Source organism: Manis javanica, chromosome 17, assembly GCF_040802235.1.
Source record: "Manis javanica isolate MJ-LG chromosome 17, MJ_LKY, whole genome shotgun sequence".
NCBI classification, from domain to species: Eukaryota; Metazoa; Chordata; class Mammalia; order Pholidota; family Manidae; genus Manis; species Manis javanica.
The window spans coordinates 15,282,743-15,296,499 of NC_133172.1; the positions used below are offsets into that span (position 1 = coordinate 15,282,743).

At 51.0% G+C, this 13,757-nt stretch overlaps 1 protein-coding gene across 5 annotated transcripts in view; it reads right to left on the minus strand.

Annotated features, from left to right (window-relative positions):
* SIPA1L3 (signal induced proliferation associated 1 like 3) overlaps positions 1-13,757 on the minus strand; it is a 228,079-nt gene that overhangs the window by 93,957 nt on the left and 120,365 nt on the right. For all 5 annotated transcript variants that reach the window (XR_012126722.1, XM_017650818.3, XM_073226115.1 and 2 more), the window contains one exon: positions 372-2,187. Coding sequence is in view for 4 of the 5 variants with exons in the window: in XM_017650818.3 (XP_017506307.3) it covers positions 372-1,887 (1,516 nt within the window). In the remaining variant the exon portion in view is untranslated. The remainder of the gene's footprint in view (positions 1-371; positions 2,188-13,757) is intronic.

A 13,757-nucleotide genomic window follows, 5' to 3' on the forward strand; every position in this document is an offset into this window, starting at 1 on the left:
AGAGTATCTTTCTAGTTGTACTGCTTGTCTTACCCCATTTTAGTGCTGGGAAGATTTTTGTTTTAATCTGGTCATTACTTATGCCCAGCCTCTATAAAGTCCTGGCATGTGGGTGAACAGAGCACACAGCTAGCTGCTAAATAAACGCCTATCTATCGTCTCCTGCAGCTCAGGGCTCTGGAGTGCCGGCCATCGTCAGACAGGCTGACTGCTGGACGAGGCTGGGCTCCCTGCATTCTCGTGGCCTCTCCCCGAGGCACTCTCTGGCCGCACCTCATGCCTGGGCAAGGCCAGGCCAGGCCCACAGGGAATGAATGAGCAGTGGGAGTCTCAGGCCAAGCTGCAACCCACCCGCCTGCCTGCCACATCACCTTTGCCCACGAAGTAGTCCTGGTAGTAGCGTGCGCCCAGGTCCACGTGCTCGATGCTGTACTGCCGAGGGCGACTCTGTGTTCTCTGCTGCTCCTTGGGCACCTCCAGCACGGAGATGCTGGCATTGGTGCGGTAGGCGCTCCGGGAGGGCTCCGGCAGGCGGCCCTCGCCACCACTGCCGCCGCCCGGGGCGCCCCCGGAGGCCCGGGAGAAGCCCACGTTGCGCTCGCACTCGCCTCCAATCTCGTTGCGGAAGTGCGGGCAGCTGAGCAGCAGGTCGTTGCTGTTGTCATCGCCGAGGTCCTGCTCCAGGTTCTCCTTGCAGTTCAAGTCCTCCGTGCTGGTGAAGGCGGGGTCCGGGCCCCCGAGGCCGTGGGTCCGCGGCGCTGGGAGGGACGCCGTGGCGGAGGCGGCCGAGGCGCCCGTGGTGGTGTTCCGCCGCTGGGCCGTGGACGCCCTGTTGGCGGCCGCCTCGTTGAGGTCGAACAACATGCTCTGCACGTCAAAGTGGGCGAAGCTCTTCTGGCAGACCCACGGCCGGCCGGCCTCCGCGGCACCCCGCCCCTCCTCTGCCTCCCCCGGGGCCTGACCCGCGTCGCCCTCCGCTTTACTGCTCCTCAGCTTCCGGAAGATGGACGAATCCACGGAGTCCCCGCTGCCCGGGCCTCGCACGGGTTTCTTCCGGGCCTTCTCCTTCTCCTTCAGGGGCTGCAGCGAGAGAAGGTTGTCCTTCGTGGGCTGCCCGCTGCGGGGGTTCCCCATGGCTCCGCTGCAGCCGCCTGGGAGGTGAGGGCCGGGGCCGGCCTGGAGGAGCTCAGTGAGGTTCTGGGAGCCCCGGGCCTCGGGTTGCCCACTGCGGAACTCGTTGAGAATGTCAAAGAAACTCTGCTCAGACACGCCCTGCACATCAATGGAGGACGTGCTCCCATACTCCCGGAAGAGGGGCAGTGCCCCCATGTGCCGGGTGCCCCGGGGCTCCCCCATGTCCTCGGCGTCACACTCGCTGAGGGTGATCTCGCTGCTGCTGCGGTTCCGCAGGGGGAGGAAGGCTCTCCCGGGGGACCGGGGCCACCCATCTTGGAATTCCACATCTTTGGACCTTCTCCTGGAGAGTCGGTGGAAAGCTTTGGACCCTGAGGAAGCTGGGATGCTGGCAGGGGGCTGTCCGTTCTGTATGCTCCTCATGGAATGGGCCACCCTTGGGGCCTTTATGCCATCTGTGTCCTGTGAGGGGCTTGGGTTGTTCTGCTCCCTGAGAGCCTCCCGCTTGGGTGGCCAGTCGGCCACTCTTGCACGCACGCCCATCTTGGGCACTGCAGGGGTGGTGGGACTGGGGCGGGTGGTGGCACTGGCCGGGCTCTCACCAACAGGCTGTGGCATGCCTCCGTTCTGGACCCAGAATCCCATGGGAGCGTAGTCCCCTGTGTGAGGCCCGGGGAGGACCTCAGCCCCCCTGGCCCCACAGCTGGTGGCCAGGTCCACACTATCATTGGGAATGGGCCTATAGGTGGTCATAGTCCCCGTGCTACTGGCCCCTCTGTAAGCTGTGGAGTAACTCTATGGGGTCCCCTGGTCCTCAGCCATTGTTTAGGACCACCAGTCCCAGTTGGAAGGATGCTGGCCCCGGAAACCTGACGGGAAGGTTGTGAGCCTGTGGAATCCAGTTCTCCACCATCGCTGTGGACAGGTGAACCAGGACAACCTCAGGAGGCAGATGCTGTCCTGGGGACTCCAGCCTGAGTGGCTTGGCAGGGCACAGAACGCAGCAGGTGGGGATGATGGTTGGCGGGCTGCAGGGGTGTCTCCCCTGCCATGCTGAAAAGGGGGAAAAAGCAAAGGTGAGAAGTGATGCTACTGTTCCCAGAGAATGACTTTTTTTTTTTTGACAGTTTTACTCATTTAAAAAACCTTTTTATCATGGACATTTTCAAACATACAGCAGAGAGAAGCATGATGAGCCACCCACTAGCCTCAACAACTATGAACTATTTGCCATCCCTGTCTCATCTATCCACATACATGCTTGGTTTTTTTTAGACAGCATATCCCAGACATCAGGTCATTTTACCTGTACTTTAGCTACTCTGTCTAGCAGATACAGCCTTTAAAAAAAACAACCATGCTACTTTTATCATACTCATCTAGACTGACAAGAATTCTTTAATCACATAACACTCTAGCTGCACTACATTTTCCCCATTCTCTCAGGTGTCTTTTAGAGTTGGTTTGTTCAAATCAGGATCCAAACAAGATCCATACTCTGCTTTGGCAGATACACTTGCAAAGTCTCTTCTGTTCTATAATGTTGCCCCCACCCCATCCCCTCCACCTTTACCTTCATGTTATTTACTTGTGGAAGGAATGGAGTCACTTGTCCTGTGGAGTTTCCCATTTTCAGGATCTGGCTGCCTTTGCCCTTGTGGTGTCATTACACATGTCCTGCTGTGAGTCCTGTCTACTGGTGGCTACATGTAGAGGCTGGACCGCTGTCTAGCTGTTCTGCAGTCTGCCCAGCCAGCCACCCCACCAGAAAGGAAGTAAAGACGACGGGTGAGTCACCATGAACACTGGTGGGTGTGGGGGAAGGAATGTCTCTAGAAATCTGTGTGATTAATAGATACTATGTGCTGGTAAATCAGTCCCTGTCACTTCTGTGCTGAGATCTCCCCAGTGGCTCCTTACTGCTTAAGAATAAAATCTAAATTCCTTCTGCTGGCCCATAAGCCCCACAGGATCCAGCCCTGCCAGTCCCCCTGATGCTCCTGCCCCTGCCCACTAAGGTCCCTTCACACTGGGGGTCTCTCCTGTTCTTCTGACATGCCAAGCCCTACCCAGGATATCTGGGTGTCCCTCCTCGGTTCTTCACCAGGCTGCCTTCCTAGCTTGATATCAACTCTTTAAACCACCTTCTCAAACCACCCTATGTAGTCAGAGAAGCCCCACCTCCTCAAAGCCCTTCTGTCACCCACTCTGCTTTCTTCTTTTTCCTTAGCAGTTATCACCAATTGAAATTATTTGTTCACCATTTACTATCACCTCACCACTATATTAGCAGTTCCGGAATGGCCAAGACATCTGTGTTGTTCACTGGTGTATCCATAGCTCCTAGAATAGCGTCCAGGATACTCATTCACTATTGATTATATGAATGAGTCTCTACCTAACCTGATGTGCAAGTACATCCTGACCTGCAGACCTCTGGGGAGGGGAGTTCATGCTTCTGCCCAGCAACGTAAAGCACTCTGCAGCAGCATCTCCCTTTGTCTCTACCTTGAACTTCTGGAAGATGAAACTCTCTGCTGGGGAGCAGGCAAAGTGGGTTATGATCCACACGAACTGCTGGTTGCCCCACGGCTGTGCCCCTTCCTCCTGCCAACAGAACTGAATCCATTCAGGACAGCAGAGTGTTGGGTCGGGCGGGGCACCTGATCCGAGGTGACCAATAACTTTTCTTTCCCTTGGAACCTGGAGCTGGCTGTGGCTGTTCTGGTCAAAGATCATCGGTGCTTTCTGAATGAGGGAGCGTAAGGCCCCCTGTATGAGTGTGTGTACATGTGCACGTGTAGAGAGCATTTCCTAACTAACTCATGCTCAAAGGTATGGAGTGAGCTGGCAGAGAGACTGAGGGGGCAGAATGAAGCGGATTCACAGGGCAGGCAGTGAGGTGAGCCTGTGTCATCCGAGAAAGTGAGAACCCGAAGGTGAGGGGCGAGGTGGGGAGGGCAGCGAGAGTGCGCCTCTCCCTGGTGCCCACGGGAGCATTCCTGCAGATGCCAGGGAGGCACACGGGGGGAGGACAGCGGAAAGCCCCGTGGTCAGGCTGGGTGAGGAGGCAGGAGCCAGGCCAGGTAAAGCTGCAGGGAGCTGCATGGCAGATGTGTCTTGTGAAGAGGCAGGTGGGCCTCAGCTCCAGCGATGGAGCCTTATGGGAATGTGGAGGACAGACTGTCAGGCATTTCATGAGAAACCAGAAATCTAGAATTGTACACAACTTCTCCTAACTTGAAGAACAAAAATAACAGCACTGGCAACAGCCAGACACCACACAGAGAAAATCTCTGTAGAGTTTTCAAGAAACTGCTAGTGGCAGTGACTGCCTCTGGGAAGGGGAACTGGGCATCTTCTCCCTATGCCCCAGCCCTGCTCCCAGGCTCCCCTCCCGAGTTATCTCTCTCCTTAGTCCCTCCATGAGAATGTGAGATGCTGCTATATAGCCAGGATCTGAATGTGTCTTGCAAGTAGGTAGAGGAAGGAGCCCTACTTTTGGCTGTATACCACTGGCTGCCTCCTGGATTACTTGCCTGTACTTCTAGTCAGTAAATAAGTACTTAAGAACATTACCAACAGGTAGATGAATGGATAAAGAAGATGTGGTACATACACAATGGAATATTACTCAGCCATAAGAACAAAAAAGATCCTACCATTTGCAACAACATGGATGGAGCTAGAGGGTATTATGCTCAGTGAAATAAGCCAGGCAGAGAAAGACAAGTACCAAATGATTTCACTCATCTGTGGAGTATAAGAACAAAGGAAAACTGAAGGAACAAAACAGCAGCAGAATCACAGAACCCAAGAATGGACTAACAGTTACCAAAGGGAAAGGGACTGGGGAGGGTGGGTGGGAAGGGAGGGATAAGGGCAGGGAAAAAGAAAGAGGGCATTACAATTAGCATGTATAGTGTGTGTGGGGCACGGGGAGGGCTGTGCAACACAGAGAAGACAAGTAGTGATTTTACAGCATCTTACTACGCTGATGGACAGTGACTGTGAAGGGGTATGTGGGGGGGACTTGGTGAAGGGGGGAGCCTAGTAAACATAATGTTCTTCATGTAATTGTAGATTAATGATACCAAAAAAAAAAAAAAAAGAACATTACCAACAGAACCACATGAGAGCCAGCACACCAGTGTACAAGGGAATGCTGGTTTGTGGCCTCTGGGGACTGGTCAGTGTGACAGCTTTGCTGGAGGTGAGGGTCTGAGGCCAGCCTACATTCCACTGGGCCCTGGATTCTCCAGCCAAGCTGCGATGTCAGGCTGGCCAATGGCACTGCCTGTCCTTGGCAGCCCAGTCCCACCCTTGGATCAGCCTGCTGGAGTGCAGATGATTAGCCCTCCGAGCCCACATTTGGGCTGGCTGGGAAAACCAGTGGCCCATATGTGACCCTGACTTGCTATGGAAGCCCCTCTCAACAGATGGGCTTTGCTGATGGTATTTTGTTTCCAGCTCAGTCAGAAACCTCCTATCTATTTTGTCCCCTTCTGTGGAAACACACACATGTTCTCAAGGCCCCAACTCTGCACAAACCTCTCCCCTAGCAGGTGCAGCCATTGAGCTCCGGGGTCCTAAGCCCTGCGATCTTCCTGTTGGGGGAGTCCCCATGAGGAGAGCTAGACTGCCTCATTTCTGGGGTACCACAGACTGTGTCCTGGAACTATGACTCGATTTCAATCTGTAAACGGGAACACCACCAGCTACCTCAAGGCCATTGCCATTACTACCGTTCCTTCCTTCTCTGTCTATGGCAGGAGTTCTTCCCCTTCCCCCTGGTTACAGAAGCACAGCTCGGGGTGGGCACAGGGCCCCCATTCAGCTGGCAGTGTTTGCTGCTGCATCTGTACAAGTCTCCTAGGAGCATGGAAGGTTGGAGAATGTCCTGCAGCAGTGGGGGATGGTGGGCCTGGCTTTTCCTGTGGCGTGACTTTTGATGGGGACCTTCAGTTCCTTCTGTCCAGTATTCCCTGGTTCCTGCCTGTTTTCTACAACTGCTCCTCTGACCTCCTCCTGATTCTGTAAGCCCCTGATAAATTCTGCTTCTGCCCAAGCTTGTCAAGTATGGCTTCTGCTGCCAGCATCAGAGACCCTTTAATACACAGTGCTATGTGCAAGGAAGGCAGCTGGGGACAGTGAATGGGAAAAAAACGGAAGCAATGCGAGAGCCAGGTGGGATGCATTTGGCTGCAAGTAACAGGATACCATCCAATAGTGGCTCAGGCAATGAGGACATTTTATCCTCTCCTGTAACAAGGAGGCCAGATAGGGCGGCTCCACACTTAGTACAGTGGACTCATATCAGGTACCTTCAGTGTGCTGCTGGCCTGCATCTTTAGCTTATGGCCTCCTGGTTGCAAGTTGACGGCCAACAGCCATGCTTCTCACTGACTCACAGGCCAGGAGAAAAGAAAGGGATTACGTAAGAGTGTTCTTACTCACCTGGCCCTAACCAGGAAGGAGAATCTTTGCTGGGACATTCATTCCCCCTACATCAAACAGAATTTGTTTTATATCTCGGTGGCCAGAATGTGGTCACATGTGGCCACTTCAGGTGCAAGGGAGGCTGGGAAAGCCAGAATTTAGGATCATCCTGATTGCCCTTGGGCCAGTCAGAACTTACCCCTGGGGCTGGTCACACACTGGCTCCTGCAAACATCAGGGTCTGTGAGAAGAACAGGCACCCAAAGGTGTGTATCTGTGTAAATGCGCCCGGAGTGTCACTTGTAAAGAAGCAACTCTGAGCTGAGAGGGCGCTCCCTTAACAGGCCCAAAGCCCAGAAGCTGGGAACCATAGCCTCAGTGCCTTGCTTTGAAGGGCCTTACTCTTTCATGAAGGGGCCACAATGTCTGCCAGAACCTTGCAGGGCACAGGGGAGGGGAGAAACACAAGCCTTCCAGTGGCAGACAATTACAGTTTCCTCTCTTGCCTCCCAACCAGTGGGCTAGAGGAGGAGCTCCTTCTGAAGCTCAGGAACAAACCATGTGACCCCATCAGAACCAGTGAGACCCAGTGAGGTTTTTGCCAGGAGTGCTGGAGCTGAAGACTGTGCTTTTCTCTCTTACCCTAAGTCTGAGAGGATGTGAGGGATGGAATCACTGCAGCCATCTTGTGACTATGAGGGGAGAACAGCCTGTGAAAAGGACTGAGAGTTAAACAGAAGATCTGGGGGCTGTAGTCATTGTTAGAGTCTCTGCATCAAGCTGGACCTGAAGCCTGCACTACTCCACTTCCTACCACTGAATATTCTAGTTATATATCAAAACAGCATCTGTAATAGCAGCTACCATGAATATGATCCTTCTATGGTTCAGGTCCTTTTCTAAGCACTTATCATTTGTTATCTCTCTTAACCCTCACAACAACTCCATGAGGTAGATGCCGTTATTATCTCCACTTTACACCCGAGATGAAGTAACATACCCACAGTCACATGGCTATGAGGTGGCAGAATAGGGACTAACTCAGCTACTTCATTCCTGAAGTCACGCAGTTCTGAGTTCAAGCACCAGCCCTCCTGGTGACACTGGGCCAAGTCCTGGACTCTCTGATTCTCCTTTTCTTCATTGGTGACACACAAAAAAATATCCCCATATCCAACTGTTCTTCTGAGTCCCAAACTCCACCTGACTGACATCACCACATTTGTATCGCAGATGCATTGTGAACTGAACGTTCTCAGCCTGAACTGTTGTTCTCTCCCCATCCAATAACTCATTCCTTCTAAGAGTAGCCAGGATTGGCTATGTTATGCTACAGTAACGAAGGACCCCAAGTGCTAGGAGCCATGTAACAAAGGTTTGTTTCTTGTTCATACTGAATGTCCGTAATTGGTTGGCCAAGGAACCTGCTCACACCAGCTTCTCTCCCAGTTGACAGAGCAGCCCTTACCCAAGACCCTGCCAATCTCAGAACAAAAAGACGTGGCTGAACCATGCAGTGGCCTATAAAGCTCCTGCTCAGGAATAACCCATGTCATTTCTGCTCACATTTCATTGGCCAAATTGAATTATTTATTCAAGACTGATGGGAACAGGGTAATACATCACAATATTTGTCAGAACAGGAATGCAACTGGCCATCTGCTTCTTCCACACCTCAGTGAAAGGTACTTCCTTCTATCCAAAAGCTCTAATTGGAAATGTCAGTGTCACCCTTCATGCTTCCTCTCCTTCACTTCCCAAGTCCAGCCCACACTAGACTCTCCCCGCACTAGAACTGAGTCCATCCTCTGTTCCCCTATCCACCAGTGGTCTGAGTCACCAAGACTTTTGGTTGACTACACCCCAGCTTCTCTGGTGTCTCTGCTTCTGCTCCCGCTCCCTTAAGGGCCCTTTTCCACACAGCAGGCACAGTCATCTTAGGATAAAAGTCAAAAACTTCATCTCTGCCCTCAAGGCTCCTTTCTCTTCTTCCACTTGCTCTCAGAGTCCAGGCCACAGTGTTCTTTTGGTTCTGCTGCTGCCTCAGGGCCTTTGTGCATGCCATCCTGCTGCCCCTTCCCTTACCAAGGAATGCTTTCTCAAGACCACTTTCTCCACATGACCTGCCCTTCTTACTAACATTGTTCAATCCCCAACCTGAGCTCCTGGAGCACTCTGCATTTCTCTATATGGTACCTGCATCAATGTAAGTGCGTAATTTACCATGTAATTAATTGTTTGCCATGTGTAAGGTTTGTGAGGCACTGAATGTGAGAGGCTTAATTGCTGCCTGCATCCCCAGCACAGGCCTGACACAGAGTTGGCCACTGATAAACACCTGCTGAACAGACGAATGGATGGATACCAACCTCACTCCAGACCAGGGAGCCCTGGCTCAGTCGGGGTCTGTGACCTGAGGGTAGGTGGGGCTTGGTTAGTGCTCGAAAGAAGCATGTTCAAAAAGCTGAAAGTAAGGTGGAAGGCAGAGGGGCTAGATACACTGCCCCTTCACAGGCCTTTGGATGAGAAGGAGGGGTGGGTATCCAGGGCCTCCTTCCTAGCCTTCCTCTGTGTCCAGGCCCACCCCGACCTGCTCTGGGTGTTTCCCCTTCAGGGAAATATGATCCACTCACTGCAATGGGGGCTTAGCAGGACCTAGAGGCTCTGGATAGCTCAGGGCTGTGGCCCCAAACCTGAGGTCTCCTCTCAGAGCTCTGGGGGAGTGATGACTCCTCCGGGCAGACACCTGGCGATTCAGTAGTTTCTGGGCACATACTAGTCCCTCAGTTGTCCAGTGAGAACTAGTCCTCACAACCCACCCATTCATTCACTAATATAACAAACACCCACCTTCTTACACACCATTTAGTTCCCAAAAATCACTCAGTCAAAAAAGCACTAAAAAATCATACCTTTATTCAACATTTACCAGGCATGTACGCCTCATTCATGTATTTCACAAACACTGAGCACTGAAAATCTGTTCATTTATTCAACAGATTTCTTAAGCACCTACTAGGTGCTACTGTTGTAGGTGTGAAGATACTGTCCTGAGCTGGACAGACTTCCAGTAGACGGAAGTAAGCAAAGACAGAAAACAAGGTAACTTCAAAGGGTGGTCAGCAGTATAAAGGAGTAAAATGCAACACTGTGACAGGGTGTGGCTTGGGGCTTCTTTAGATGGGAGGGGGTTGGCAGGGCTCATTGTGAGGGTTACCATCTGCCCCAGGGTCTGCACAAAGAGAGGGTGCCTTTCAGGCACCAGGTGTGCTGATGAGTGAGGCTGACATGTACCGGCAGGAAAGCTGGGTGTGGCCAAGTGTACAAGGCTCTACGGTTCTGCCCCAACTGCCCACAGAGGCACAGGGGAGCTTTGTAAAAATGCAGGTGTCCACACTCCGCCCCTGGAGACTCTGAATCACCTGGTCTGGGGTGGGGACCAGGCCTGCAGGTCTTTTAAAAAACTGCAGCTGATTCTTAGATGCAGCCAGGACTGAAGACAAGGGAAGGAACAGAGAGCAAAGAGAGGAGGGCCTGACATCAAGCTTGATTTGCTGCAAATCACTTCAAGAGGAAGTGAGCACATCAGCCAGAGCAGGCCCAGGCGGAGGCCAGGGCAGAGGGCGTCACCTGGGGAGAACCAGGTGGTCTGAGGACTCAGTGCCGCTGAGTGGGTCACGCATGGTGATGAAGTCTGAAGGGCACTGGTGGCCAATGTAGGAGGTATTTCAGGGGCTGCTGCTCCACAGAGCCTTGTCCGAGCCCCTCTGTGCCCAGGTGCTGCCACCCTACCCCTCTTCCTTCCTTCCCTCCACACCAGGCAGAATCACTCCCATACTCCCCTTCCCTGAGCTCCCAGAGGTCTGGACTTACCTTCGACTACAGGAGTTAGCACACTGAATTTCTAAGCCTCTTGAGTGTCTTTGGTCCTCCTTAGACTCTGAGCAGCTCCAAGTCTGCAGTGGACTGGGTTTTACCACATGGGCAATGGATGGTGGAGGGGTAAAAGGCAATGATGGTAATAAAAACAGGGCTAACACCTATTGAGTTCCCCCGATGTGCCAGGTGTGGGGCCACACATTTGGTGTGTATCAACCGGCATGCTGTAGTAACCTTATAGAGTAGGGACCTCTAGCATGCCCATTCTACAGATGAGGCCAAGGTCACATGGTCACATAACAGCTGGTAGGTGGAGCAGGTGGGATCCAACACTCGACAGTTTGTCTCCCACACCTTCACCACTACACTCTAAATAAAAGGTGAGGCCGTTCAAATGTGTGTGTTGTGTGAAAAGACACATGACACAAGTATCCTGAAAATCAATTCTGAAGGACAAAACTCTAGATGAGGTCAGCAATAGCTCAGCAGATTTCAGTTTAAGAACCTGTCTTCTCCCCTCTACGTCTTTCCCCACTTTATTGGAAATCTCAGCATACACAGGACCACTTTAGAGCTCCCCCAGGAAACAAGATAGACGGAACTCAGACAGCTCATTAGGAAGTGCAGGGACTCTGCTCTGTCAGCCCAGAAAACAATGAGCAGGGCCATGGCTGTGTACTACTATGATGTTTTTTACTCTCTTAACACTTCTGACACCAGATGTGTGGGTTTTCCACACCAAGCAATTCTCAATTCTCTAGAAACACCAACTTAGTATCCTACTATTTAATTTAATTTCACCCTGACACTAGTTACCCAGAGTTAGCACAGGTTAAGAGCTCAGTTCCCCAAGACCAAACCCACTTCAGATGACAATCTAAGTATTGGGTCCCTGGGTTACCCACACTTCTGTCCAACTTTGCTACATATTGGGGGTTTCCCACAACCCCCACCTCCTGAGGTGAGGTAATTTGCTAGAACTGCTCATGGAACTCAGGTAAACACTTTACTTACTGTTACTGACTTATTATAGAGGATATAAACAAACAGCCAGATGAAGGGATACTTAGGACAAAGTCCAGAAGGGTCCCAAGTGCAGGAGCCTCTGTTCCTGTGCACTTTGGGGAGCACCACCCTCCCAGTGTGTGGATGAGCTCACCCACCTAGAAGCTCTCTGTTGTTCAGGCTCTTACCCACTACACAGGCTTGAGCTTGATTGATTTATCAGTGATTTATCGGTGCTTGGTGACTCACTCAATCCTCAGTCTCCAGCCTCTGTCCCCTCCCCAGACGTCAGGGGGTGGAGCCGAATGGGCCAATCCTCTCATCATGTGGCCGGTTCCTTGCTAACAAGGAGTCCACCGAGAGTAACCTTTTTAGCAGAAACTCAGGTAAGGTTGAAAGGGGTTTATTATAAATAACAAAAGCCGCTCCTATCATTCAGAAAATTCTAAGGTTTTCTAAGCTCTTGTGCTAGGACCTGGGGATGAAGACCAAATTCTTATTTCTCACGCACATTGTGAAAACCTGTACTTTGTTATTTCATGTCAAAGAACGCAGAGGATGTTGTTAATTTAAATCTTCCCCAGCATCCAGGAGGGGCCCGCGTTCCTACCAGGGAAGTTCCCACAGGGGCAAGGTCAGCCATTATACTCCAATAGGTGAGGGTCCACACAGGTCAGAGATCCTGAGCTGCCTGTGCTGCTTCTGTGGGTGTGAATCAGCATAGCTTCTCATTGGAGGAATAGGAAAAATGAACTGGAATTACATACTGAAATGTTAGGTGTGCATAATTTTATTTTAATCCAGGGATTTCGCCTCCACCTCTAGGAGCCTGTCTGTCACATAGTCACACCTGCGCACATCGAAAGACAGGCGCGTGGTGGCTGGACTGCAGGTGCATGGTGGTTCCCTCTGCCTTGCCTCCAGGCCCCATGGGGTCTGAACCCAGCTAGGGTGGAAACGACTAACACCATCCTCATTTTAAAGCCAGGGCAACTGAGTCCAGAGAGCCTGACTAACTTGCCCGAGGTCACTCAGCGAGAAAGCAGTGGCGCTGGGATTTGAACCCAGGCAATCCAGCTTCCTAGTTTCTACTCCTTTACTCCATGCTGCCATATGTGAAGGGAAAAGGGCAAGTTGCAGAATAACAACCTCCCCACCCACCCAAATTAGTTGGGTTTCAGCAAAAGGGGATAAGTTTTATGAGTGTGTGTGTACATAAACATCTATAAATGTACAGGAAAGGGTCTAGGAGGACACCCACCAAACAGTTAATGGTGATCATTTCTAAGGCGTAAAGCTGGGGATGGAGATAAAGGGGAAATTTTTTTTGGTTTTTATTTATTATTTGTTTTTAGTCTATATGTCTGTATTTGAATTTTTCCAAGTATATAATTTCAAGGCCATCTTCAGGACACTTATGAGGCCCTGATGCAAATCCACATCCTGGAGAAAAGCCCTGTGAACAAGTTTTGCACACTTTCTACCAGACCCTTCCCTACAAGTCCATAAGGAAATGCTCACAATTGCACAGGGAAGGGGCATCTCAGGCCAAGGTTCAGTTTTCAGCTTTAAAAGTGGGCATGGAAGGGAAAACGTGGGTATGAAAAGCCCTGACCATATGGAATGCAGAGTCAAAATGGAAGAAACACAGCATGTCCTGGGTTGAGCACCAGTCCCCACATCTGCCTCGCCTCCTGCCCATGGAGTCTGAATAACACGCATCTTTCTAAGTGGAGATTCTTCTGTGGCCTGGAGAGATGCTCACACTTAGACCCACAGAGGGAAGAAGGGGGGCACCCCATCTTGTGTGCATATGCTCCTTGGTGAAATGCAGGCTATACTCACACAAATACTTAAACTGCAATGTTTCCTTCTTTGTTTTTAGTTCCTAACTAGTATAGTTTGAAGCACCATACATTAAATGCTTCTTGTATCATTACATGCTAATATAGAGAGATCAATTTTTAAGAACAGGTTGATACCTTCAAAGTTGCTTTTCACACTTACCACATCTTTCCTGATGTGGCAGCTGTAACATAGATGCTAGAAGCAAAGACGACCCAGGTTCCACTTTCAGCTCTGCCACTTAACTAGCCAAAACTTGGGCATGTAACAGTCTCTCTACACCTCAGTTTTCCCATCGCTAAAATGGAGATAATAATAGAGCTTAACTCTTAGGGATGTTATGAGTTAATGAGTGTAGAGACTCAGTTATCTCTGGCATACAATGATACTCAAGTATTAGCTTTTATCATTTTTACTTAATAATAATACTTAAAAATTTAAGGCAAACAAATGGA